This window comes from Oncorhynchus mykiss, chromosome 5 (genome assembly GCF_013265735.2).
Source record: "Oncorhynchus mykiss isolate Arlee chromosome 5, USDA_OmykA_1.1, whole genome shotgun sequence".
Classification (NCBI taxonomy): domain Eukaryota; kingdom Metazoa; phylum Chordata; class Actinopteri; order Salmoniformes; family Salmonidae; genus Oncorhynchus; species Oncorhynchus mykiss.
Genome location: NC_048569.1, coordinates 37,679,151 through 37,706,098, shown reverse-complemented (window position 1 = coordinate 37,706,098; position 26,948 = coordinate 37,679,151). Strand labels below are relative to the sequence as shown.

The window sequence follows — 26,948 nt, the reverse complement described above, 5'->3', positions numbered from 1 at the left end:
AAGTCAATGGAGAACAAGAGCACCTCCTCCCAGCTGCCCACTGCACTGAGGCTAGGTAACACGGTCACCACCGATAAATCCATGATTATCGAAAACTTCAATGAGCATTTCTCAACGGCTGGCCATGCCTTCCGCCTGGCTACTTCAACCTCGGCCTACAGCCCCGCCCCCCCCGCTGCTCCTCGCCCAAGCCTCTCCAGGTTCTCCTTTACCCAAATCCAGATAGCAGATGTTCTGAAAGAGCTGCAAAACCTGGACCCGTACAAATCAGCTGGGCTTGACAATCTGGACCCTCTATTTCTGAAACTATCCGCCACCATTGTCGCAACCCCTATTACCAGCCTGTTCAACCTCTCTTTCATATCGTCTGAGATCCCCAAGGATTGGAAAGCTGCCGCAGTTATCCCCCTCTTCAAAGGGGGAGACACCCTGGACCCAAACTGTTACAGACCTATATCCATCCTGCCCTGCCTATCTAAGGTCTTCGAAAGCCAAGTCAACAAACAGGTCACTGACCATCTTGAATCCCACTGTACCTTCTCCGCTGTGCAATCTGGTTTCCGAGCCGGTCACGGGTGCACCTCAGCCACACTCAAGGTACTAAACGATATCATAACCGCCATTGATAAAAGACAGTACTGTGCAGCCGTCTTCATCGACCTTGCCAAGGCTTTCGACTCTGTCAATCACCATATTCTTATCGGCAGACTCAGTAGCCTCGGTTTTTCGGATGACTGCCTTGCCTGGTTCACCAATTACTTTGCAGACAGAGTTCAGTGTGTCAAATCGGAGGGCATGCTGTCCGGTCCTCTGGCAGTCTCTATGGGGGTGCCACAGGGTTCAATTCTCGGGCCGACTCTTTTCTCTGTATACATCAATGATGTTGCTCTTGCTGCGGGCGATTCCCTGATCCACCTCTACGCAGACGACACCATTTTATATACTTTCGGCCCGTCATTGGACACTGTGCTATCTAACCTCCAAACAAGCTTCAATGCCATACAACACTCCTTCCGTGGCCTCCGACTGCTCTTAAACGCTAGTAAAACCAAATGCATGCTTTTCAACCGATCGCTGCCTGCACCCGCATCCCCGCCTAGCATCACCACCCTGGATGGTTCCGACCTAGAATATGTGGACATCTATAAGTACCTAGGTGTCTGGCTAGACTGCAAACTCTCCTTCCAGACTCATATCAAACATCTCCAATCGAAAATCAAATCAAGAGTCGGCTTTCTATTCCGCAACAAAGCCTCCTTCACTCACGCCGCCAAGCTTACCCTAGTAAAACTGACTATCCTACCGATCCTCGACTTCGGCGATGTCATCTACAAAATGGCTTCCAACACTCTACTCAGCAAACTGGATGCAGTCTATCACAGTGCCATCCGTTTTGTCACTAAAGCACCTTATACCACCCACCACTGCGACTTGTATGCTCTAGTCGGCTGGCCCTCGCTACATATTCGTCGCCAGACCCACTGGCTCCAGGTTATCTACAAGTCCATGCTAGGTAAAGCTCCGCCTTATCTCAGCTCACTGGTCACGATGGCAACACCCACCCGTAGCACGCGCTCCAGCAGGTGTATCTCACTGATCATCCCTAAAGCCAACACCTCATTTGGCCGCCTTTCGTTCCAGTACTCTGCTGCCTGTGACTGGAACGAATTGCAAAAATCGCTGAAGTTGGAGACTTTTATCTCCCTCACCAACTTCAAACATCAGCTATCTGAGCAGCTAACCGATCGCTGCAGCTGTACATAGTCTATTGGTAAATAGCCCACCCATTTTCACCTACCTCATCCCATACTGTTTTTATTTATTTATTTTTCTGCTCTTTTGCACACCAATATCTCTACCTGTACATGACCATCTGATCATTTATCACTCCAGTGTTAATCTGCAAAATTGTAATTATTCGCCTACCTCATGCCTTTTGCACACATTGTATATAGACTCCCCCTTTGTTTTCTACTGTGTTATTGACTTGTTAATTGTTTACTCCATGTGTAACTCTGTGTTGTCTGCTCATACTGCTATGCTTTATCTTGGCCAGGTCGCAGTTGCAAATGAGAACTTGTTCTCAACTAGCCTACCTGGTTAAATAAAGGTGAAATAAAAAAAAATAAAAATAAATAACAAAGAGAGAGTACTAGAGTTGAAAGGTTATGCTGAGATTAATGGACTGGGGCAGAAGTCAGGTTTCAAAATAGATCCTCTATGGAGCAAGACTAACCGCGTTACTTTATTCCATTAAAAGTCAAAAAGTCAGAAATACAAAGGAGAGAAAAGTCCCTCAGCTTGAAAAGTTGGCATGTTAGTATTAATACATGACAGGCTATGCACAAAGCAGTCATCTTAGTGAGACGAGATCACTTCTGCAAGGTTTCATGTTGTTCTGAATATTGAATGGGTGAGAGATTGTGGCAAGCCGGTCATGTTAAAAATCTGCACGCATTATGTCAACAAAAACCAGTCAGATGCATTATTCAAAGAAGTCTCGCAGCAGGTAATTAGAGGGGGAAAAAACATATTATGATATAAGCAATGCATGGTTGTGTAAAAGTTCCTGTGTGAACAGACCACCTGAAGACAAGGCCATCAGGCCCTAACAAAGATTCTTATCCTGTACATACTCACTACTGGTTTACAAAGGTTCTTATCCTCTACATGGCGGGTGGGTCCAGAGATGCATCCTCTCTTATCGTCACTCAATGCCTAGGTTTACCTCCACTGTACCCGCACCCTACCATACCTCTGTCTGTACATTATGCCCCGAATCTATCCTACCACACCCAGAAATCTGTTCCTTTTATTCTCTGTCCCCAACACACTAGACGACCAGTTTTGCTAGCCTTTAGCCATACCCTCATCCTACTCCTCCTCTGTTCCTCGGGTGATGTGGAGGTTAACCCAGGCCCTGCTCTCATTTGTTGACTTCTGTAACCGTAAAAGCCTTGGTTTCATGCATGTTAACATCAGAAACCTCCTCCCTAAGTTTGTTTTTTTCACTGCTTTAGCACACTCCGCTAATCCTGATGTCCTAGCCGTGTCTGAATCCTGGTTTAGGAAGGCCACCGAAAATTATGAGATTTTCATCCCCAACTACAACATTTTCCATCAAGATAGAACTGCCAAAGGCAGAGTTCTACTGCAGAGATAGCTTGCAAAGTTCTGTCATACTTTCCAGATCTATGCACAAACAGTTCGATCTTCTAATTAAAAAAAATAATCTCTCCAGAAATAAGTCTTACTGTTGCCGCCTGTTAAAGACCCCCCTCAGCTCCCGAAAAGAGTTCGTTCTGTTAGGTGACCTAAACTGAGATGTGCTTAAACCTCTTCATTCTACCCCCTCCTTTTTCAAACATTCTGTTAAAAATCGCGCAACATTTCAGCGTCCTGCTACTCATGCCAGGGAATATAGTATATGCATATGATTAGTATGTGTGGATAGAAAACACTCTGAAGTTTCTAAAACTGGTTAAATCACAGCTGTGACTATAACAGAGCGTGTGTTTCATCAAAAAGCGCAAGAAAAACTGGTCACTGAAAGCTGAAAAAAGTATCCATGCGCCACTTTCATGTATTGTTTAAAGGACACCAAATTAAATATGGACACGGATGCAATTCCTACAGTTTCCACACGATGTCGCCAAAAACGTCATTTTCATTGACAAAAATCCTTTGAGACATGACCAATAGATCCATCATTCCATCCAGCCTACAACAATCGATTTTGGAAGATTGAAAAATGGACATTGTTTTCTTGAGTAGCTGCTATTGAATACAGATCGCCCAGTGATCAATTTGATCGCTTATTAACGTTTACAAATACCTAAAGTTGGGTTACAAAAGTAGGTTGAAGTGTTTTGTCAAAGAATATAGGCAACTTATATAATTTTTAAAAATGACGTTGCGTTGGAAGAGAGCTTTTTTCCTGAACCAGAAAGGCTATACAAATGGATATTTTGGGCATACATGGACATATTTAATCAGGAAAAAGACCAATTTGTGATGTTTATGGAACATATAGGAGTGCCAACAAAGAATATCATCAAAGGTAATGAATGTTTTATATTTTATTTCTGCGTTTTTGTGTAGCGCCGGCTACGCTAATTCTTTTGTTTACGTCCCCTTCAGGTATATTGGGGTGTTGCATGCTATCAGATAATAGCTTCTCATGCTTTTGCCGAAAAGCATTTTAAAAATCTGACTTTGCTAGATGGCTAGATTCAACTTGCCCTCCAAATATACCTCTGCTGTTTTCAATCAGGATCTCAGCGATCACTGTCTCATTGCCCAAATCCACTATGGGTCCGCGGTCAAATGACCACCCTCATCACTGTCAAACGCACTCTAAAACACTTCAGAGAGCAGGCCTTTCTAATCGACCTTGCCGGGTATCCTGGAAGGATATTGACCTCATCCCGTCAGTAGAGAATGCCTGGTTGTTCTTTAAAAGTCATTTCCTCACCATCTTAAATAAGTATGCCCCTTTCAAAAAAAATTGAACTAACTAACAGATGTAGCCCTTGGTTCACTCCAGACCTGACTGCCCTCGACCAGACCAAAAATATCCTGTGGCGGACTGCATTAGCATCGAATAGTCCCCGTGATATGGAATGTTGCAGGAAAGTCAGGAACCAATACACACAGTCAGTTAGGAAAGCAAAGGCTAGCTTTTTCAAACAGAAATTTGCATCCTGGAGATCTAACTCCCCCAAAAATTGGGACACTGTAAAGTCCATGGAAAATAAGAGCACCTCCTCCCAGCTGCCCACTGTACTGAGGCTAGGAAACACTGTCACCACCGATAAATCCACGATAATCAAGAATTTCAAAAAGCATTTCTCTACGGCTGGCCATGCTTTCCTCCTGGCTACCCCAACCCCGGACAACAGCTCCGCACCCCCCGCAGCTACTTGCCCAAGCCTCCCCCGCTTCTCCTTCACCAAAATCCAGATAGCAGATGTTCTGAAAAAGCTGAAAAAGCTGGACCTGTACAAATCAGCTGGGCTAGACAATCTGGACCCTCTCTTTCTAAAATTATCCAGCTGGCCAAGGTTTTCGACACCGTCAATCACCGTATTCTTATCGGCAGACTCAACAGACTTGGTATCTCAAATGACTACCTCGCCTGGTTCACCAACTACTTCTCAGATAGAGTTCAGTGTGTCAAATCGGAGGGCCTGTTGTCCGGACCTCTGGGAGTCTCTATGGGGGTACAACAGGGTGCAATTCTCGGGCTGACTCTTTTCTCTGTATATATCAACGATGTCGCTCTTGCTGCTGGTGATTCCCTGATCCACCTCTACGCAGACGGCACCATTCTGTATACATCTGGTCCTTCTTTGGACACTGTGTTAACAAACCTCCAAACAAGCTTCAGTGCCATACAACACTGTGGCCTCCAACTGCTCTTAAACGCTAGTAAAACTAAATGCATGCTCTTCAACCGATCGCTGCCCGCACCTGCCCACCCGTCTAGTATCACTACTCTGGACGGTTCTGACTTAGAATATGTGGAGAACTATACATACCTAGGTGTCTGGCTAGACTGTCAACTCTCCTTCCAGACTCATATTACACATCTCCAATCCAAAATTAAATCTAGAATTGGTTTCCTATTTCGCAACAAAGCCTCCTTCACTCATGCTGCCAAACATACCCTCATAAAACTGACTATCCTACCAATCCTCGACTTCGGCGATGTCATTAAAAAATAGCCTCCAACACTTTACTCACCTAACTGGATGCAGTTTATCACAGTGCCATCCATTTTGTCACCAAAGCCCCATATACCACCCACCACTGCGACCTGTAAGCTCTCGTCAGCTGGCCATCGCTACATATTTGTCACCAGAGCCACTGGCTCCAGGTCATCTATACGTCTGCTAGGTAAAGCTCTGCCTTATCTCAGCTCACTGGTCACCATAACAACACCCACACGTAGCACGCGCTCCATCAGGTATATCTCACTGGTCATCCCAAAGCCAACACCTCCTTTGGCCTCCTTTCCTTCCAGTTCTCTGCTGCCAATGACTGGAACGAATTGCAAAAATCGCTGAAGTTGCAGACATATCTCTCTCACTAACTTTAAGCATCAGCTATCTGAGCTGCTTACCGATCACCGCAGCTGTACACAGCCCATCTGTAAATAGCCCATTCAGTCTACCTACCTCATCCCGATATTGTTTTAATTTACTTTTTTGCTCTTTTGCCCACCAGTATTTCTACTTGCACATCATCATCTACACATCTATCAGTCCAGTGTTAATTTGTTAAATTGTAATTACTTCGCTACCATGGCCTATGTATTGCCTTACCTCCTCACGCCATTTGCACACACTGTATATAGACTTTTTCTATCGTGTTATTGACTGTACATTTGTTTATTCCATGTGTAACTCTGTGTTGATGTTTGTGTCGCACTGCTTTGCTTTATCTTGGCCAGGTCGCAGTTGTAATTGAGACTAGCCTACCTGGTTAAATAAAGGTGAAGTTTTTGCAAAGGTTCTTATCCTCTACATACTCACTGCAGTTTCTTTCGGCAACGTAAATTAGACTCCAGAGGAGAAAAATGCTTGATTTTCATGGATTGACAAATGATGGTCTCTAACTCATTATTGGAATAATTATTTGCAGTACACTAATGCGTTTTTAACAACCCCAATGGACAATATGATCACTAGTTTGTGTGGCCTATCATCATTTCAGGCCAAGTGACCTAACAGTGAATGAATTGATATGGATGAAGAATGTGTTGCCCTTGGTGATACATATCCAGCTACTGTTAATTGAAATGTATAACACTATTACTGCAGTGCTTAGGCCTCTTTGTTTCAAGAACACTGGGACCTAACATTCGGTTCCCAGCATATTCCTGTCCCCAAACAGGAAGTGAATGATTATACCCATGAACATGAGTATTATCTAATGTTCATGTTTGACTAATGGCAGTGATTGGGAGGCTAGATCATCCAGCTAGATCATCAATGCTCTACAGTGAGGACCTTATCAATGAAGGGGTCAGACGTCTGGTCATAGTCATAGTCTTTTTAAATGTCATTTCACACCTTGAGAACATTGAAAATGCACTGACAGCAATAACAGTAGATGATTGATTGTAAGTGTTCAGCTGATTTACAGTGTACCTCATGGGGGTTTAATTATTCTTTGAGCCATTGCAGTACAGTTGGGATAGCTGAAGCGATGGTGAGGAGTAACCCATCTAAAACTCACTTGGGATTCACTTGTACACTATGCTATTCCCATAAGAATGTGCTTGTCTTACTTATACTTGGGGTGTACTATTCATCCCTGGTGTCCTTAACCTTCCGGAAGGTACACATCTTTGTTGTATCTCAACAACAAGTAATCTCAACTTGTACCCCCACTTTTGCCCTTAGAACAGCCTCAATTTGTCAGGGCATGAACTCGAGAAGGTGTCGAAAGCATTCCACAGGGAAACTGGCCCATGTTGACTCCAATGCTTCCCACGTTTGAGTCAAGTCGGCTGGATGTTCTTTAGGTGGTGGACCATTCTTGATGCACACAGGAAACTGTTGAGTGTGAAAAAACAGAGTAAATGGAACATAAACAACATTATTTTTTCAGATAGAAATAACACCATTCTCCATGCACTGTAATTTACACATTGATATGAACTATTGATAAGAGCTAAGTAAATGAGTAAGGCATTTCCATAAGGTGATTCTAAATATAGATTTTTTTTTAAATAAATTATTTGTTTTAAATATATTTTACCTTGTGATCCCTGGAGACAAATGTGAAACCAGTCATATGCAGCAAACTGAAGCATATCAACACATCCCCTTTTCCAAATTTATGAAACGCTGGCCTTATAACTTGCAATAAAGAAATTTGGAGACCCAAGTTATAGACTTCTGTAGCCATGGGCAAATGACAGTACAGCACCAAACCTACAGAGTTGACTTGTGATTTCTAGAATGTTCTAATTATGCTCTGCTTTTTTGACACTGCACTCCACTGCAGGCTCTAGTTTGAACTTATATTGATTATTGTCCAGTCATATGGTCAGGCGCTGAATATAATGATTGCCCAGAACAGAGCAGCACATTTTGCTCTTCTCTGTAATCTGAGGGCTAATATCAATACTATGCATGCCAGTCTTTCTTGGCTAACAGTTTATGAGAGACTGACTGCATCACTTCTTGTTTTTATAAGAAACATTCATTTCAAATTGTTTGCATAGTCAACTTACTCACATCACTGACACACAAACTTACACCACAGACATGACGCCAAGGGTCTTTGCACAGTACCCAGGTCAGGAACAAATTGGAACAGCAAACCTGGTTTCAAAAAACAAATAAAGCAACACCTCATGGCACATCGCCTCTCCCGCACAATCTCTAATACACACTCTACATACCCACATATTATTGTTCTTTGGTTGTGTTGTTTCTTTTATTAAATTTGTGTAAATTTGTGTGTCTTTAGTTGTAGTTTTTTTTTTATTTAATCATGTCATGTCTATATTAAGGTTTTTAAATGTATGTAAATTGTAAAGTCTAAGCTGTAGACGTTGGCATTGGCTAATGGGGATCCTAATAAAACCAATCAAAAAATTGTGCTCTGACTTTCGCTGTACTTTTTTACAATTTGTATCATGTTAAATATTAGCCACTATCAGTAGCCACCGTCAATTGTACCCACATACATTTATCACTGTCACATTAGTGTCAGTTTTCTTACATTTTGCATCATTCCATTACATAGTTGGTTTACCTTTCTTTCCTCTGTCATGTTTGCGTGGTTGTTCCTGAGGATTGCTAGCAATAGTCGATCATATTAAGCTAACTTATTATAAGTTGTGTAATCATTTGGGACATGTAGCCTATTTGAATCATTATGGAACGTAGACCATAGGTATCAGTGTAAACCTGGAGCCTGACGCATGGTTCATGACGACTGGACCGTTGTCATCACAGTTCCATGATTAGTGAGGATTATTTGGGTAGATTTATAGGACTACTGTTGAACCCCTAATGTACACTTTTCCCACCTTACAATATTTTATGGTTTGAACAATTGAATATGTCATCTTTCAGGATGAAACCACTGTATTGTTTTTTAATTCACCAATATATTTTGAGCGTGAAGGCTCTCCAAAATATTTTTTTGTATTATTCATGAATGACCCTACATAATATAAAAGATCAGAGTATTTTTAAATCAACCAATTGTTGCTGAAAGTCGACGAATATGTGTGTACTTAGGTCTACATGGCTTTCTTTCCTTGACCTCTAACTGTTCTCTCCATATATTCTAGTGTCTCTCGAGAAAAGTCTAATTAAAGGTACACACAATTAGATAAATGTTCAGAAAACCCTATTGAATGAAAACTCCACGAGAAATCTGTTGGCCAGCAAGTGGGAGGGTGTTCAGTGGTTGAATTACATTTATTAACCGCGAGCAAGTAAGGCGTGCATAAGAAAGGCGTAAATGTGCGAAGTCTGAATCGGGCCCTATATGAGTATATTATTTATTCATACATTATATATGATTGTTTTTGCTTTTTGCTTTGAACTGATAACCGGTTTTGAAGTTTGTCTTGTTGAATGAATGAGGGAACGAATGAGTAATTAGAAGCCCGAAAGACTTTCAAATTCGTATTGTTAGTCCAATTGTTGCTAGATTTCAAACACATTTTATTTAATCCCATCATTCACAGTAGTAATAATAAGGATAATAATAAAATGATGTGTTTTATTGTCACATACACCAGATAGGTGCAGTGAAATGTGTTGTTTTACAGGGTCAGCCAGAGTAGTATGGCGCCCCTGGAGCAAATGAGGGCCTGTACAGTCTAAAGGCGTCAGCATGCTTCAGTTCGGCTGGCGCCCAGCCAGCCGAACCGAACGAGTGTGCCCGCATACTCCCTTGAAAAAATAGAAAAATCATTAACAGTACTGTTTGTCCATTTTGAGATGCCGTAGCCATGCCGTGGATTTGTTTTAAGAAGGTCATATCATTTAGCTATTTGATAGTATCAAAAAATATATTTGAAAATCATTATGTTGAAATCTTTTATTTGGCCTATACAAACGCATTGAATAACGGATTCACTACATGGAACATAAGTCCCAAAAATAAAATAAAAAGGAAGTTTGTTCTGAAGTGTGTGTCCTATATTTGAGAGATATAAGAAAGATCTGGAAACATTTTCATTCATTGTTTTTACACCTATTTAACCCTTTATATTGGCACTAAACAGTCTCCATACTTACATCCATACATTTTTTTCAACTGGTACCGGGGGACCTTCAGACGAGAGCAAAACAACTGACATGTATGTGTTCGTTAGAGTGTCACCTTACGATAGAGGGGTCATAATGTAGGCCAAACCATTCGGACGCTACAGACAATTTTGTGAGAAAACCAATTTTTGGGATGTCTCATGATCTGACAAATACTGCTCTAGCTCTATCACCGTTCACTGCAGACGTGGAAGTACAACATCGGGGGATGCAGTGGATAGACACGCAATCAATGCAAAGAACAGATATATCTCGCTTAAACTGATAGATTTTTATGGAGATTGTTTTTGTTATGCTAATTACATTTCCGACAGGATGCTCTCAATGGTGCATCTGCAGAAGTTTGTGAGGGTCTTAGGGGCCAATTGAAAATTATGAACTATGTTTCACATCTCTGTGTGTGAAACACTAATTTTACTTGACCAAGATAGATGAGCTGCGGTAATCAATCGTTCCTATTTGCCACCATTCATATCTAGCTACTGTCAGTGACTCAAGAACAATCAAAGGTATTTATCGAAACAAAAAGTCCAAGTGGAACAGAAGAGAAGTGCTGTAATTTATCAGGAGTTGGCATCCGCAAACTATCGAGCAGGTCTCTTTTGAGTAATGCCAATAAAACCCAAGCGCCTGTGATGGGGTCCTGTGATGTTGCCTTGGGCCCTTACAGTATCGATCCTGAGCATGTTTGTGTTCCTGAATGATTCATGTGTTATGGAAATTGCCTATGGAATACAAATGGGATCTATGTTTAAATGCTGAGATAAAAGTACTAGTGCTCGTTATACAAGTATTAACAACCCTTTCACTCAAAAAGTTTAGTCCATGAGGTCCAGTGGAAATATTGTTTCTGGTTAAATATTGAATTTATTAAATATTCCTATTAGAAAGTTAACCTTGAATGACTGTATGATTGTCTGGAAAAACTATTGTCTTTAAAAATATAGATATTTCTCCAAAACAATGATTTGCACCTATTTAACTATTTTACCTACTGTACATTATGCCAATACATGTGTGGAGGAATCTAAAAGACCATATTCCCCTGAAAGTTAAGTCAATGATAGTTTGGATGATACTATTTGGAAAGGAACTCTGTGCAGGAGGCACATTTCCCATTACATTACTGCCTTTCGTTGAAATGGGCTGACAGATGCCTTAAGCATATAATGCAAAGTCCCATAGGTTCAATGCTGCCTAGAAACTGTCAAAAGAGGACTGCAACAAATTCCTTCAGTAAAACAGCAGAATGTAAATGAGAATTTTCACTATTGAAGTGATTCTATTGCCATTATTTCATTCATATTTTCTTTACAAAGTATTGTTATTGCTTTTACAGTACATTTGGAAAGTATTCAGACCCCTTGACTTTTTCCATATTTTGTTACATTTCAGCCTTATTCTAAAATGTATTTAATAGTTTTTTTCCCCTCAACAATCTTCACAAAATACCCCACAATGACGAAGCAAAAACAGGTTTTAAGATTTTTTTTGCTAAAACAAAATAATTAAAATTAGGAAATATTTAATTTACATACAGTACCAGTCCAAAGTTTTGACACCATTTTCTACATTGTAGAATAATAATGAAGACGTCAAAACTATGAAATAACACATATGGAATCATTACCAAAAAAAGTGTTAAACAAATCAAAATACATTTTATATTTGAGATTCTTCAAAGTAGACAACCTTGCCTTGATGACAGCTTTGCACACTCTTGGCATTCTCTCAATCTGCTTCATGAGGAATGCTTTTCCTACAGTCTTGAATGAGTTCCCACATATGCTGAGCACGTGTTGCCTGCTTTTCCTTCACTCTGTGGTCCAACTCGTCCCAAACCATCTCAATTAGGTTGAGGTTGGGTGATTGTGGAGGCCAGGTCATCTGATGCAACACTCAATCACTCTCCTTCTTGGCCAAATAGCCCTTACACAGCCTAGAGGTGTGTTGGGTCATTGTCCTGTTGAAAAAAAAATGATAATCCCACTAAGAAAACCAGATGGGATGGCATATCGCTGCAGAATGTTGTGGTAGCCATGTTGGTTAAGTGTGCCTTGAATTCTAAATTAATCACAGACAGTGTCACCAGCAAAGAACCCCCACACCGTCACACCTCCTCCTCCATGCTTTATGCTGGGAACCACAAATGCACAGATCATCCGTTCACCTACTCTGCATCTCACAAAGACACGGTAGTTGTAACCAAAAATCTCAAATTTCGAGTCATCAGACCAAAGGACATATTTCCACTGGTCTAATGTCCATTGCTCGTGTTCCTTGGCCCAAGAAAGTCTCTTCTTCTTATTCGTGTTTTTTAGTAGTGGTTTCTTTGCAGCAATTCAACAATGAAGGAATAATTCATGCAGTCTCCTCTGAACAGTTGATGTTGAGATGTGTCTGTTACTTGAACTCCGTGAAGCATTTATTTGGCCTGCAATCTGAGGTGAAGTTAACTCTGATGAACTTATCCTCTGCAGCAGAAGTAACTCTCGGTCTTCCTTTCCTGTGGTGCTCCTCATGAGAGCCAGTTTCATCATAGCGCTTTATGTTTTTTGCGACTGCACTTGAATAAACTTCTTGAAGTTTTCCGGATTGACTGACATTCACGACTTAAAGCTTATTTGAGATGTTCTTGCAATGATATGGATTTGGTCTTTTACCAAATAGGGCTATCTTCTTACTCATGAAGCTGGTTGAGAGAATGCCAAGAGTGTGCAAAGCTGTCATTAAGGCAAAGGGTGGCTACTTCAAAAAATGTCAAATTTAAAATACATTTTGATTTGTTAAACACTTTTTTTGGTTACTACATGATTCCATATGTGTTATTTCATATTTTGTATATTTTGTATGTATTTTGTATGTCTTCAGTGTTATTCTATAACTTGACTGGTACTGTAAGTATTTAGATCCTTTACTCAGTACTTTGTTGAAGCACCTTTGGGTATGTCGCTAAAAGCTTGGCACACCTGTATTTAGAGAGTTTCTCCCATTCTCTCATCAGATCCTCTCAGGCTCTGTCAGGTTGGATGTGGAGCATCGCTTCACAGCTATTTTCAGGTCTCTCCAGAGATGTTCGATCGGGTTCAAGTCCGGGCTTGGGCTGGGCCACTCAAGGACATTCAGAGACCTGTCTTGAAGCCCATCCTGCATTGTCCTGTTAGAAGGTGAACCTTCACGCCATTCTGAAGTCCTGAGCATTCTGGAGCAGGTTTCATCAAGGATCTCTGTGCTTTGCTCTGTTCATCTTTCTCTCGATCCTGACTAGTCTCCCAGTCCCTGCCACTGAAAAACGTCCCCACAGCATGATGCTTCCACCACCATACTTAACTGTAGAGATGGTGTCAGGTTCCTTCCAGACGTGACGCTTGGCAATCTTGTTTCTCATGGTCTGAGATTCTTTTAGATGAATTTTCGGCAAACTCCAAGCTGTCTTTCATGTGCCCTTTTCTGATGAGTGGCTTCTGTCTGGCCACTCTACCATATAGGCCTGATTGGTGGAGTACTGCAGAGATGGTTGTCCTTCTGGAAGGTTCTCCCATCTCTGCAGAGGAACTCTGGGGCTCTGTCAGAGTGACCATCGGGTTCTTAGTCACCTCCCTGACCAAGGCCCTTCTCCCTCAGATTGCTCAGTTTTGCCTGGCTGCCAGCTCTAAGAAGAGTCTTGGCGGTTCCAAACTTCTTCCATTTAAGAATGATGGAGGCCACGGTGTACTTGGGGACCTTCAATGCTGCAGAATTTTTTTGGTACCCTTCCCCAGATCTGTGCCTTGACACAATCCTGTCTCAGAGCTCTATGGACAATTCCTTCTACCTCATGGCTTGGTTTTTGCTCTGACATGCACTGTCAACTGTGGGACCTTATATAGACAGGTGTGTGCCTTTCCAAATCATGTCCAATCAATTTAATTGGTGACAGGATTTACCTGAGCTCAATTCTGAGTGTCATACTTATGTAAATAAGGTATTTCTGTTTTTAAATTTTATAAATTAGCAAAAAAAATTGAAAAACCTGTTTTCGGTGTGTCATTATGGTGTATTGTGTGTAAAAAAAAAATCAATTTTACTGTCACGTCCTGACCTTAGTTCCTTTTTATGTCCCTATTTTAATTTGGTCAGGGCGTGAGTTGGGGTGGGCATTCTATGTGTTGTTCTATGTTTTTGTATTTCTGTGTTTGGCCTGGTATGGTTCCCAATCAGAGGCAGTTGTTTATCGTTGTCTCTGATTGGGAACCATACTTAGGCAGCCTGTTTTCCCACTATGATTTGTGGGTAATTGTTTTCTGTTTTGTGTTTCTGCACCTTGTTTACGTTTTCGTTCATTCTCTTTGTTATTTTGTTTTGTGTTCAGTTAAAATAAAAATAACATGAACACTTACCACGCTGCGCTTTGGTCCATACCTTCTTCAGACGAACATCGTTACATTTAGAATAAGTCTGTAACGTAAAAAGGGTCTGAATACTTTCCGAATGCACTGTATATTGGCTAGTACTACTGGGAGTGGTGGGATTCAATTCAATTAGTTTGAAATCCCGCAACAATTGGACGAACAATATGAATTTGAAAGTCTTTTCATTTAAATGAAAGGAGTCAGTCACACCCTTCTATGACCTATTAGATATTCAGTGGTAGGAAAGCATTATTACACTTAATGTATTTCCAATATCCTTGAGATTGGCCTTGAATTCACAGCGTGCCGGTGCATCGGCAACCCCGCATTGATTTATGTCTGTTTCAATGTTGTTTTCAGCAGGTCTCCACTCTTGGGTTTCGCAATAATTACATCTTCATGATACATTCCAGCGTAATCAAGAAAAAAATGTTGGTTTCTCAGGAGGTTAAACATTGTATTTATCCAAATATAAAATGTTATTACGTTACTAAGCTGCCAGAGACAAGACAATCACTATTGACAATGCTTTCCCTTCTGTGGAGTTGATAACCAGGAACAGAGGCTATTTTTCCTACTCATACAAAGCAAGCTGGTGATTAACTATACATTATTCATTTGCTTGAATAGATAACATAACAAATGTAAGAAAGAGAATACTTTATTTGTAATATATTTATACTTTTACACAAGTAAAATAAAATGCATATGAATGAAGAGTGAATGAAAAGAAAGCACTCTTTTGAGAATGCTAACTGTAACCACAGCGTGACAAGAAAACTAAACCCAGAAATATCAAGGTCTCGGTTCAATCTGTAGTACTGAATGTCAGCATGACAACCTGTTTGAAACGTAAAGGCAATGTTCCTACGTTCGAGGAGACTGCATTCACGGTAAACGCTGCATGTGTCAGCTCAATCTGGCTAAGGCTGAACTTTGGCGAGACGGATTGAATCGAGACCAAAGCATTTGTGCGTTTACACTTATGAACATAAAAATAGCATTTAAATCAATGTTTCACTCTAAAAAAAAAAGGATTAACAAAAATACATGGAGTAAGATCTGTCACATCTTTGGGGTTGTTATGAAGGAAACCTCGAAAGGTTCTGGATTTTAAACAGTAGCACTGTTTCATTGTCTTTGTAATAACCAGTCACCACCATTGGCAGAGTAAGCTTAGAGACGATAGGACCTCCCTGAAGAAGTCATTTTCATAGCTGAGCAAAACATACAGTATCAACTGGGCACAAATCCATTAAATATATACATTTGGAATTGACATACTGTAGAAAGGCATCCATTTGTTGATGTGTGTTTTTTTAGCGCTTCCATTTCTCTTTTCAGATTCATATCTTTAGATCTATGAAAGATTTCCCCCTTCCCACCACTGGTACTTAGCAGGGCCTCCTGTACTGGCCTTACACTGGCCCATATTATCCCTCTGTGATTGTAATTCCTAACAGAAGTCTAAGGATAGCCAAAACAAAAGAAGAATGATAAGCCTCCATGCTCCGATTGTAGATCCGTGGGACTTGAGACACAGAGAGTCTGACATGTTCTCCTTTGTACACATTTTCTTTTTTTCAGGGTCATTGGAGGGATCTAGATCCTCTGATGAATGGTCCAGATTGTTAGATAATGTTCCTCCTGGCCCATCGTTCAGGCTCTCTTTGTTCTGGGGTTCGTTGGGGTCAGCTTCCATAAGCTTAGTTTTGGAGATGTTTTCCTTCTCCTTCAGAGGATTGTTGGTGATTTGTCTGCTGTTGTAGGAGGACTGATCTGGAAGACCCTTACTGGAGATGATGGAGGACTTGTCGTTGTCTGAGAGGCAGCACCTAGGAATACCAGCCCTAAGTGGACTCTCCGTGGTGAGTTTTCCAGAGCGAGCCTTAGAACTGAACACACTAACCCAAGTATGTTGAGAGCTCTCATAACAACCCTCCAGGTCAGGGTTCTTTAGTCGTTTCAGGTCTTTCCCAGCCAGTCTAGCTGGAACATGGCACTCAAGCTCTGAGCTAGACCCTTTGAAGCCCTTGAACCAGTCCCACAGGGTCCTGGCCCGGCAGTCACAGATCCACTGGTTCCCATTCAGACGCAGGTACTGGAGGGACACCAATGGGTCCATGGTCTCCCCTGTCAACACTGTTAAATTATTGAAGAACAGAAACAAAGTGGTCAGCTTGCGCAGGTCATGAAATGCCTTGCGCTGGACAAAGGTCACTAGATTCTGATGGAGAAGCAAGCGATCCAGGCTTACCAAGCCGCGCAGCATGTGATCCGTCACAGTCTTTATCTTGTTGTTGTGGAGGAACAGGTAGGTCAGGTTAGCCAGGTCCAGAAACGTATCGTCATGCAGAGTTAGTAAACTGTTGTCCTGGAGATAGAGGTGCTGCAGGGAAAAGAGTCCCCTAAACACACCCACAGGCAGCTCAGACAAGCCACACCTGTGCAGATGCAGGGTGTGCAGTCTGGAGAGGCCTCTGAAAGCTGTGGGGCTGATGATCCTTAAATCATTGTCCCCTATGTCCAGCTCCTCCAGCCTCTCCAGGCCGTAAAAGGCCCCGGCCTCAATGTGGCTGATGTTGTTGGAGTAGAGCCAGAGGACGGTAAGGTTCCTGCAGGGGCTGAAGCTGGTGGAGCGCACCACAGTTAGCTTGTTGTTCTGGAGGAAAATTCGTTGGCTGTGGACCGGGATCTCTGTGGGGATGGAGTAGAGGCCCTGCTGCTGGCAGGCCAGGGTGGGCCGTGGCTCGCTGTGGCATATGCATGGCGCTGGGCAGCCCTCCACTCGACCCTCTATCGGAGGCACTAATTGAAGCCAGAGGATCAGAATGTAGAGTTCGCCAACTGCAAATGAGAAAGACACGAGTGGATAATGAGAGTTTGTTGGAGTTCACAGAAAAAAATAATCCAAAATAAATAAGGTGCTATCATTTAGCATACTGTAGCACATTTAAACAGTCCCTTAAAATTACTCACAGTTTCTATAAAAGCTAGCACCTAAAAATAATGGAAAATAAAATAATACAAGTAGAATTGTGGAATTAATTTTATGCGAGAATATTTTGATGTTACATATTTAAATGTAGTGTTCTTTAGATTTTATGATTTTATGGAATGAGGCAGCAACACACTACCTTCCATAAAATGGCCGTGGCCATATTTGCAAACCTTAAAATGAATCAGTTTTGCAAGTCATAACAGTGTAGAAGATCCTGGTTTAGTTTTCGCTGGCTGTGCCATAACATTTCATCTCTGTTCAGACATCTAACTGAATAAGAACGGTGACATTCTCTTTTCTTCATGTATTTGAATGAAAAACGGAATTCAAAGACATCAGGGCAAACGCCAAAGGGATTATACAGCCCCACAGAAACCAATATTTATTAAGTGAAATGGATATAATGCACTTATGACACTCAGTCAATTTACATCAAAAACTCTGCATTTCCCCCTATGAGTAAAGCACACTTTACTAATCTAAAAGTGGAGAGCAGCTGGATTACACACCAGCTGGAGATTTATCTCAAATTGGCTAGCTTTTTACCAGTTCAGTTTCAATCCTTTTCTGGAAGCACAGACCAGAGAGAGGAAGAGGAAGGAAAACGATGGAGGGAGGGAGGAAACGAGAGAGTGGGGGTGGGGGTTGGACTATTTCACAAATTAATAAAACATTGGTGGGTTGAGCAAAAAATCCTCCACACTAACAGAACAAATGGAACTAATCACATATGAGGACACCTGGGAATTGCCACTCGGCCTGTGCTAGAGATCTCAGAGTGGATTTGCATGCTTGAAAGGGCAATTGACACAGGTCTCTCATGCCAGTGCTGACATCACATGTAACCTTGTGGAATGCCTACTGCAGATGAGATCAGACAGAACTCGTCTCCAGTGCAGGATGTGCTTTCCTCCTACGGTTACTACACTGTAAGTCTCTCTTATCGTAAAAGGATACCCCAATTTTATAGAACCAACGTATTTGCTTTCATTGCCTTTAAAACGTGCCATTATCCTCAAAGGTTTTACATTGCGTTACTAAGTGCTTCACCAACACATTTTATGGACTACAGGTATTTGCCTGTTGATATGTGCAGTTAATTCATGGAAACAAGAGGAATATAAAATGGTTGTAATAATGGCTATGAGCAATTTAGAATTTGTGAGGCTTGTGAAGGCTGTCAGACCGGCAACAGTGAGACTGGAGTCTAATAGGGCACAGTTTTTTTTTTAAACAGAAGGAGTGATAATTTGTAGACAAAGCATCTTCAAACCAGATGGCTTTTAAATAACAGACAAATCATGACTCCAAAGCCAAAGAACCAGCAACTGACTGACACATAGATGAATAGAGAGAGAGCGAGAGAATGATGCTTGTGAACAAAACAATAGATAACGCTAATTCACACAATATAATCTATTTGTATTCTAGTCATTTCATCAGAGCAATTCCAACTAGACAGTCATATTATTAGCATTGCCCGATATGTTCTGGGATGTGGGCATTGCCCACCGGACTCAGAAGCAGGCCTTAGTCACCTAAATTGAAAAATCCCCTGGCACAGATGCTAGTTTTGGGACTATTAGACCTCTCCGAAGAAATGCTCACAGCTCCAGCATTATTTTCTCTATCGTAAAAGTCCCCACGGCTAATTATTATGTAAATTAAGCCATCATAATTTCAGGCACTAAGCGGTGGTTCCCAAATGAGTACTGTATTTGGACACTGTAAGAACTAAACAGAATGTGTGCATTTTCGGACCATAAATTGAAAGCTAAAACTGTACAATGCACTCAAAGATGTAGGTAAGTATTGACATAAGAGTCATTTCATGTCATTTCAGCAAGCCATGACAACCACCATCTCCGATTGTTCTGAAATCGTTTCTGTAGTTAGAAACAGGTAAGATTGGCATTCCTGATTTTTGAGAAATTAATATATTGATTGCACCCAAATTGGCGATTTTAAATGTCATTTATAGGATTTAGACAATATTCAATAAATATTCTGTAGTACCCAAAATTCGATCTGGACAAAACATTTTCCTACCAATGAGTAAGACATTAGGAATAAGAAAAGGTTTAAAGCCCCCCACAGACCCCCCACTCCACACAACAATCCCATCCCAACAACCAGTATACTGTATAAATTATTTATGTTTATGTAGTATAAGCAGTTTCCCTGTATTCCCTGTGAATCTGGTGATGTTTTTTTCCACCACTATTCAGAGAAATTAGTAATTGAAGTCGCTTGCATTGATTACCATCAAGTAGTGTGGAAGTACCATATTTGGAGCATTAGTTGCTGCTGTTCCTGCTATACCGCCTCACTATTTTCTCCATTTTGCTTGTCTCTTGGGTTTATTAAATAGATCACAACATTTCCTTTGCAACTTTGGGAAGAAAACCAATAGATTGTGCTCATGATGAAAACATGAGGGCGGCATGTAGCCTAGTGGTTGAAGCGTTGGACTAATAACCAAATGGTTGAAAGATCGAATCCCTGAGCTGTCAATGTAAAAATCTGTTGTTCTACCCCTGAACAAGGCAGTTAACCCACTGTTCCTAGGCTGTCATTGAAAATAAGAATTTATTCGTAACTGACTTGCCTAGTTAAATAAAGATAAAATAGTGTGGTCATCCTCATAGTTCAAGCCAGTCCTCTGTGAAAGCAATTCAGTTTGTCCTTCTCTTAGAAACATAATGCTTCCACCCAACAATCCTTAAATAGTCCACAAGTGACAGCTCTCTGAAAGGGCTATCCCTATGGTGCAATTATAATATGAAGACTTTTCCTACAAGCCCATAAACGTTGATGGAGAAATGGGATAGGGGACTAAAATGTTGTGACAACACTAATACAATAATATAATGCAATATATTGCATGGCTTTGTCAAACTATGTAATGCATTCCCTGTGGATCTGGTGATGTTTTTTTCCACCACTGTTCAGAGAAATTAGTCATTGAAGTCTCAATTTTGCTCGTCTCTTATGTTTATTAAATAGATCACAGCATTTCCTTTGCAACTTTGTCAACTACAACAAAAATATCAGGAAATATCGCTATATGTATTGTGATTAGTGGCATTGACCAACCAACCCAACCTAATACCATTACCAAACACTTCACAGTGTGTGTTTGGGACTTTTACCATTGAAGACCATAATACTGAATCTATTAGAACTGCTGTAGCCTAATCATTTGCTTGTTCAACTGGAATGGTCTAACAGTAACTAATCTAGACCTTTTGTGAAGGGAATAAACCATACACAAAGGGGCCGTTTCTTGGACACAGATGAAGCGTAAGAGAAGACCTGAATTGCTTTCACGGAGGACTTGAATTGTGAGGCTGACCACACAATGTATTTTCTTCATGAGCCAAATCGATTGGTTTTCTTCCCAAAGTTGCAAAGGAAATGTTGTGATCTGTTTAATAAACACAAGAGACCAGAGAAGTGGATGAAATAGTGAGGCGGTATAGCAGGAACAGCAGCATCTAATGGTCAAAACACTACTTCACGGTAAACAACTCATTTCTCTGAACGGGGGGGGGGGGGGGGGGGGACATCACCAGATTCACAGGGAATACATTACATAGTATGGAAAATCAATACAAAACTACAGCTTCATACTACTTGTCAAACATAGAGACTTGAAACTTATACTGGTTGTTGGGGTGGGATTGGCGTGGGGTGAGGGGGTCCGTAGATTTTTTGGGGGAGATTTTAGAGATTTTCCATGTTTTACTCATTAGTAGGAAGAAGTTCGGTCCAAATCAGATGTTGGGTACTATATTTATTGAATATTATCCTATAAATTCCTATAAATTAAAATGGCCAATAAAAGTCAGATAAATGAAAATGGCCAATTTGGGTGCAAACAATTAGCTTAATTATTTTCAAAAAAATAAAGTTGCAGGAATGCTTATTGTATCAGTTACTAACTACATAACCAATTTCAGAACAATCTAAGATGGTGGGTGTTGAAATCCTCTTTCTAAGGTGGAACAACTCATAATGTGTTTACAGTAAATTCACAGCAACGTATCATCAAATGTCTTAACAGGGTGTAAAGATTTACAGGACCCCCATTATTTGGAAGCCAATGGAATCCAACCTTAGCCATTGTACAGATATCTTGCAATCACTTTGCACCATTGAGAAAGGACCTATAAAAATACAGCTACAGATGTAGGATTTTAATTTGATCACCCAGGTTGCAGGTGCAAACATGTTTATTAATTATAATCCACATAATAATTAACATTTCCTTTTTGCTGCAAGATTATTTTCCTGCTGTAGCAAACTGGCTCAAATTAAGATCCTAGATCTCTATTAGATTGCCTCCTCCCAGCACAATTCTCAAGAGACAGCGGACTATGACATACTTTTTCATATAAAACCAATCTTTGCACTGCTTGGAAGTCTATGGCTATTATATGTGGCAGCCATCCCAGTGGTACTTTCAGAGGGAGAAAAAAGCATAGCTTTCAGCACCAAGCAATGCGAGAAGAAAAAGCTGATGCTTGCTAGACAGGATGCCACAGTACAGACAGTCACAACAAGCTATTAAAACTGCAGAGCGTTGAGGTCAGCTCGGGAAGAAGTGTTTGCAGTAAATATCCATGAAGTCAACTCGACAGGTTAAAACCACACAACCCAGCAAACTGTATCAGTAAAGATGAAGGATCTTCATTTGAGCCAATTTGCTACAGCAGGAAAAGAATCCTCTAGCAACAGGAAATGCAAACATTTATGTGGATTATATGTAATTAATGGATATTTTTCTGAAAACTTTAGAAACCATTATAAACCTAAAATACACCATAAATGTGCATTTCGTTCTGTGCAGGAAAATTCTCAGCAACAAAAGAGTGATCAAATTACGATCCTACATCGGTATTTGAACAAAATAATTTGTTTCAGATTTGAATCAGATTTTTAAATCAAATGAATCAGTTAGAATGAATTCCAGTATAAATGAATTCCAGATATAAACTAATACTGTAATTGCAGATCTGGCAGCATATTGCAAAATCAATATGTCCCTGGTTAAACCAACTAGCAGATATTTTTGTAAAAAATATACCGCAAGATTATTCCCAATGAACGAATAGGTATTAAGTGCACCGGTGTGCATATGTGCATAGCAATAGGTGTATCCTTGTGCATCATCTACATTCATGACAGACTGGTGCTTTTTAAAAACCTCTTTAATGTGTCATGAAACAGTTTGACAAGTGTTTCTCTGACTGTGACGTGCACGTCATCAGAAAAAAGCAAAGACATATATATATTTTTTGCACCAAGAGGCAAGAGAGATAGGATGCTTCAACCCATCACAAAAAAAACTCAACTAAAGTTTGACGGTGTTCTAAAAGGTTTTCTTCATCCAGGCATGTGTTGTGCTGAATATCCTATGGCGGAGGAAAAGGTCCTGCATTATTGACTAGCTGCTCCTGTTCGGGGGTGCCTGGGTACACTAAGCCCTCGTGGTGGAAAATGGTTTCTGCAGTAACGAGGAGCGATAAGGCACAAGGCCACTGAACCCCGGTGCCTCTAGATCATCGCATGGCCAGGCACTGGAGTTTCTCATTGCACAGCTGATAAGAGATTCTCAGCCACAGCCCTTTATTGATCCATCACCTTTTCATTTAGTGAGCTGTCCAGTCTAAGCCCTACCGTTCCCTACCCTCCACAGCACAGCACCCCTGCTGGCCAGCCTAGCCAGGCATCCCTGTTGGTCTTGTTCCCTTTATTTTCTCATCCTCTTATCTCGCTTTTGCTGAACAACAACCAAAATGTAAGCTGACGTGAAATTAGTTTGTGTACCTCACTCGACTTGGCCCTGAATATAGGGGTAGGAGGTGTTGAGCAAGCTGAAGACAGCGTTCTGATAAGAGGCTGTGTTTGAGGGCAACCGTGATGGTGGAGGATTGCACAGCTGTAAGGACCCCTATCTGCTGCCTCCACTGTTAATGCTGTCACAGAGTAGAAGAGAAGGAGAGACTGAGCCCACCGTCCTCTTGCCTGTCACTGACAGAGTCTGAGCTGCCTTGGTACTGCTGTACTCATACGGAAAAGAAAACATATAAAATATAGTTTTTTAATAAGAAAATATAGGATACATGTAAAATATTTACAATTGGCCAAATAATGTATATACTGTATATGAAAAGTATCTAATACATGTTAAATACATTCCCACACATATTACGAAATGTATTTCAAATGTACTGTATATATACACACATGTATGTAAAAATGTATATCACACTATTTGTGAAATGGATTGGAAAGTGAATTAAACCTATTTCAAAATATATTCTGAAAAACATGAAATAATGTATTTTAGAATATGGTTTCACATATTGATCAATATTTGATCAATATATTTGAAAAAAATGTCTTTGGAAATGTTTTGTCAAATATTTCCAAATACAACACCCATTTAAATGTATTTGTAATAATTATAAATATTCACTACTGTTCAAAAGTTTGGGATCACTTAGAAATGTTCTTGTTTTTGAAAGAAAATCTACTTTTTTGCCCATTAAAATAACATCAAATTGATCAGAAATACAGTGTAGACATTGTTAATGATGTAAATGACTATCGTAGCTGGAAACGGCAGATTTTTTATGGAATATCTTCATAGGCGTACAGAGGCCCATTATCAGCAACCATCACTCCTGTGTTCCAATGGCACCTTGTGTTAGCTAATCCAAGTTTATAATTGTAAAAGGCTAATTGATAATTTGAAAACCATTTAGAAATTATGTTAGCACAGCTGAAAACTGTTGTTAAGGATTAAAGAAGCTATAAAACTGGACATCTTTTGACTAGTTGAGTATCTGGAGCATCAGCATTTGTGGGTCCAATTACAGGCTCAAAATGGCAAGAAACAAATCACTTTCTTCTGAAACTTGTCAGTCTATTCTTGTTCTTAGAAATGAAGGCTATTCCATGCGGGAAATTGCCAAGAAACTGAAGATCTCGTACAACGCTGAGTACTACTCCCTACACAGAACACAGCAAACTGGCTCTAGCCAGAATAGAAAGAGGAGTGGGAGGAGTGGGAGGCCCCGGTGCACAACTGAGCAAGAGGACAAGTACATTAGAGTGTCTAGTTTGAGAAACAGACGCCTCACAATTCCTCAACTGTCAGCTTTATTAAATAGTACCCGCAAAACCCCAGTTTTGCGGGCACGTCAACAGTGAAGAGGCAACTCCGGGGTGCTGGCCTTCTAGGCAGAGTTGCAAATGAAAAGCCGTATCTCTGTCCAGTGTCTGTGTTCTAAATATTGTATTTTTTATTTGCCAGTCTGAGATATGGCTTATTTTTCACATTAGCTCAACAGTGCCGTGGGGGGATACCGATCCAATAGAGGTTAACACCCGTCCGCTTAACCAATGTGTCAGAGGAAACACTGGTTAACTGCACCCGGGCCGCCACAAGGAATTGCTATAGCGCAATGAGCCAAGTAAAGCCCCCCCCTCGGCCAAACCTCCCCTAAACCCAACTGTGCACCACCCTATGGGACTCCCAGTAAGGCCGTTTGTGATACAGTCCAGGATTGAACCCGGGTCTGTACCACAAGCACTGTGATGCAGTGCCTTAGACTTAGACCTTTAACCTCTCCTCCAAGTCTTCTAATTGACTGCCACCGCTACAATATATTTTGTTAAAAGAACATGATACTGTACATTAAGGGTCATGTAGTGACTCCATAACTTTCATGTGCATATGACAAATAAACAAACAAACTTAATGAGAGCATTGACTTGATGAGAGCATTGTCACTCTATGTAAAGGGGAGACTAACGAACATGAGTGTGTTCTCCGTTTTGCTCTACGACCCTCACGAATGTGACGGGACTCATCTGAAGGTAACCCATACAAACGAATGGAAGTATCACGGTAGTTTTGTGGCAACAAAAATAAGGGGTTAAATATGTGTCCAAAAAAAAATGAAAATATTTCCTGAATTTTCTGGTCTCCAAGATATAGGACAGACACTTTAAAACCTAATTCTTTATGTTTTTTTGTTTTTGTTACTGTCTTTTTTGCCATTTATGAATGTGTTAGTCAGTGCATTTATATTGGCTATGGTAGTAAAGGTAACACTTGGAATGAAAAGTTTAGCAAACAAAACAAAATGGCTGCGGAACCAGTTTTTAATAAGTTAGTTATTAACTACATTTATGGGTGTTTTCTTTTTTACAGTGTAAGACTGCTAAATAGCTATAAGACCGCTAAATAGCTATAAGACTGCTAAATAGCTATAAGACCGCTAAATAGCTATAAGACCGCTAAATAGCTATAAGACCGCTAAATAGCTATAAGACCGCTAAATAGCTATAAGACCGCTAAATAGCTATAAGACCGCTAAATAGCTATAAGACTGCTAAATAGCTATAAGACTGCTAAATAGCTATAAGACTGCTAAATAGTCCATGTAACCATTGAATTATCTGCATTGACCCTATCTTGCACTGACTCACAAGACTATATATACACTCACTCACACACTTCACTGACACTCTCACACAAAACCCACACAAATTCACATACACTACATACGAACACTACACACATAACACACACACGCATACCGACACATACATACGGTGCCTTCAGAAAGTATTCATACCCCTTGACTTTTTCCACATTTTGTTAAATTGAGATTTTGTGTCACTGGCCTACACACAATACCATAATGTCAAAGTGTAATATATTTAGAGACATTTTTACAAATGAATTACGAATGAAAAGCTGAAATATATTGAGTTAATAACTATTCAACCACTTTGTTATGGCAAGCCTAAATAAGTTCATGATGAAAAATGTAATAAGTTAATAAGTTGAATAGACTCACTCTATGTGCAATAATAGTGTTTAACGTGATTTTTGAATGACTACTGTACCTCCTCTCTGTACCTCACACATAATACTGTTCAGGGATTACCGTTCAGGGATGTCCCCATGAGGCCAACGGTGACATTAAAACAGTTACATAGTTTAATGGCTGTGATTTGTGAAAACTGAGGATGGATCAACAATACTCCACAATACTAACCTAAATTACAGAATGAAAATAAGGAATCCTGTACAGAATAAAAAAAATATGGCAAACATGCATCCTGTTTGCAATAAGACACTAGAGTAAAACTGTAAACAATTTGGCTAAGATATTATGTTCATGTCCTGAATACAAAAGCGTTATGTTTGGGGTAAATCCAACACAACAC

The 26,948-nt window shown here is 40.5% G+C and overlaps 1 protein-coding gene across 1 annotated transcript in view; it reads right to left on the bottom strand.

The window, feature by feature from the left end:
* Positions 1-15,338: 15,338 nt before the first annotated feature.
* The window catches only part of LOC110523754 (reticulon-4 receptor-like), a 34,171-nt gene continuing 22,561 nt past the window's right edge, over positions 15,339-26,948 (bottom strand). The window contains exon 2 of the mRNA XM_021602728.2: positions 15,339-17,542. Coding sequence (XP_021458403.1) covers positions 16,152-17,542 — 1,391 coding nt within the window. The 3' untranslated portion in view covers positions 15,339-16,151. The remainder of the gene's footprint in view (positions 17,543-26,948) is intronic.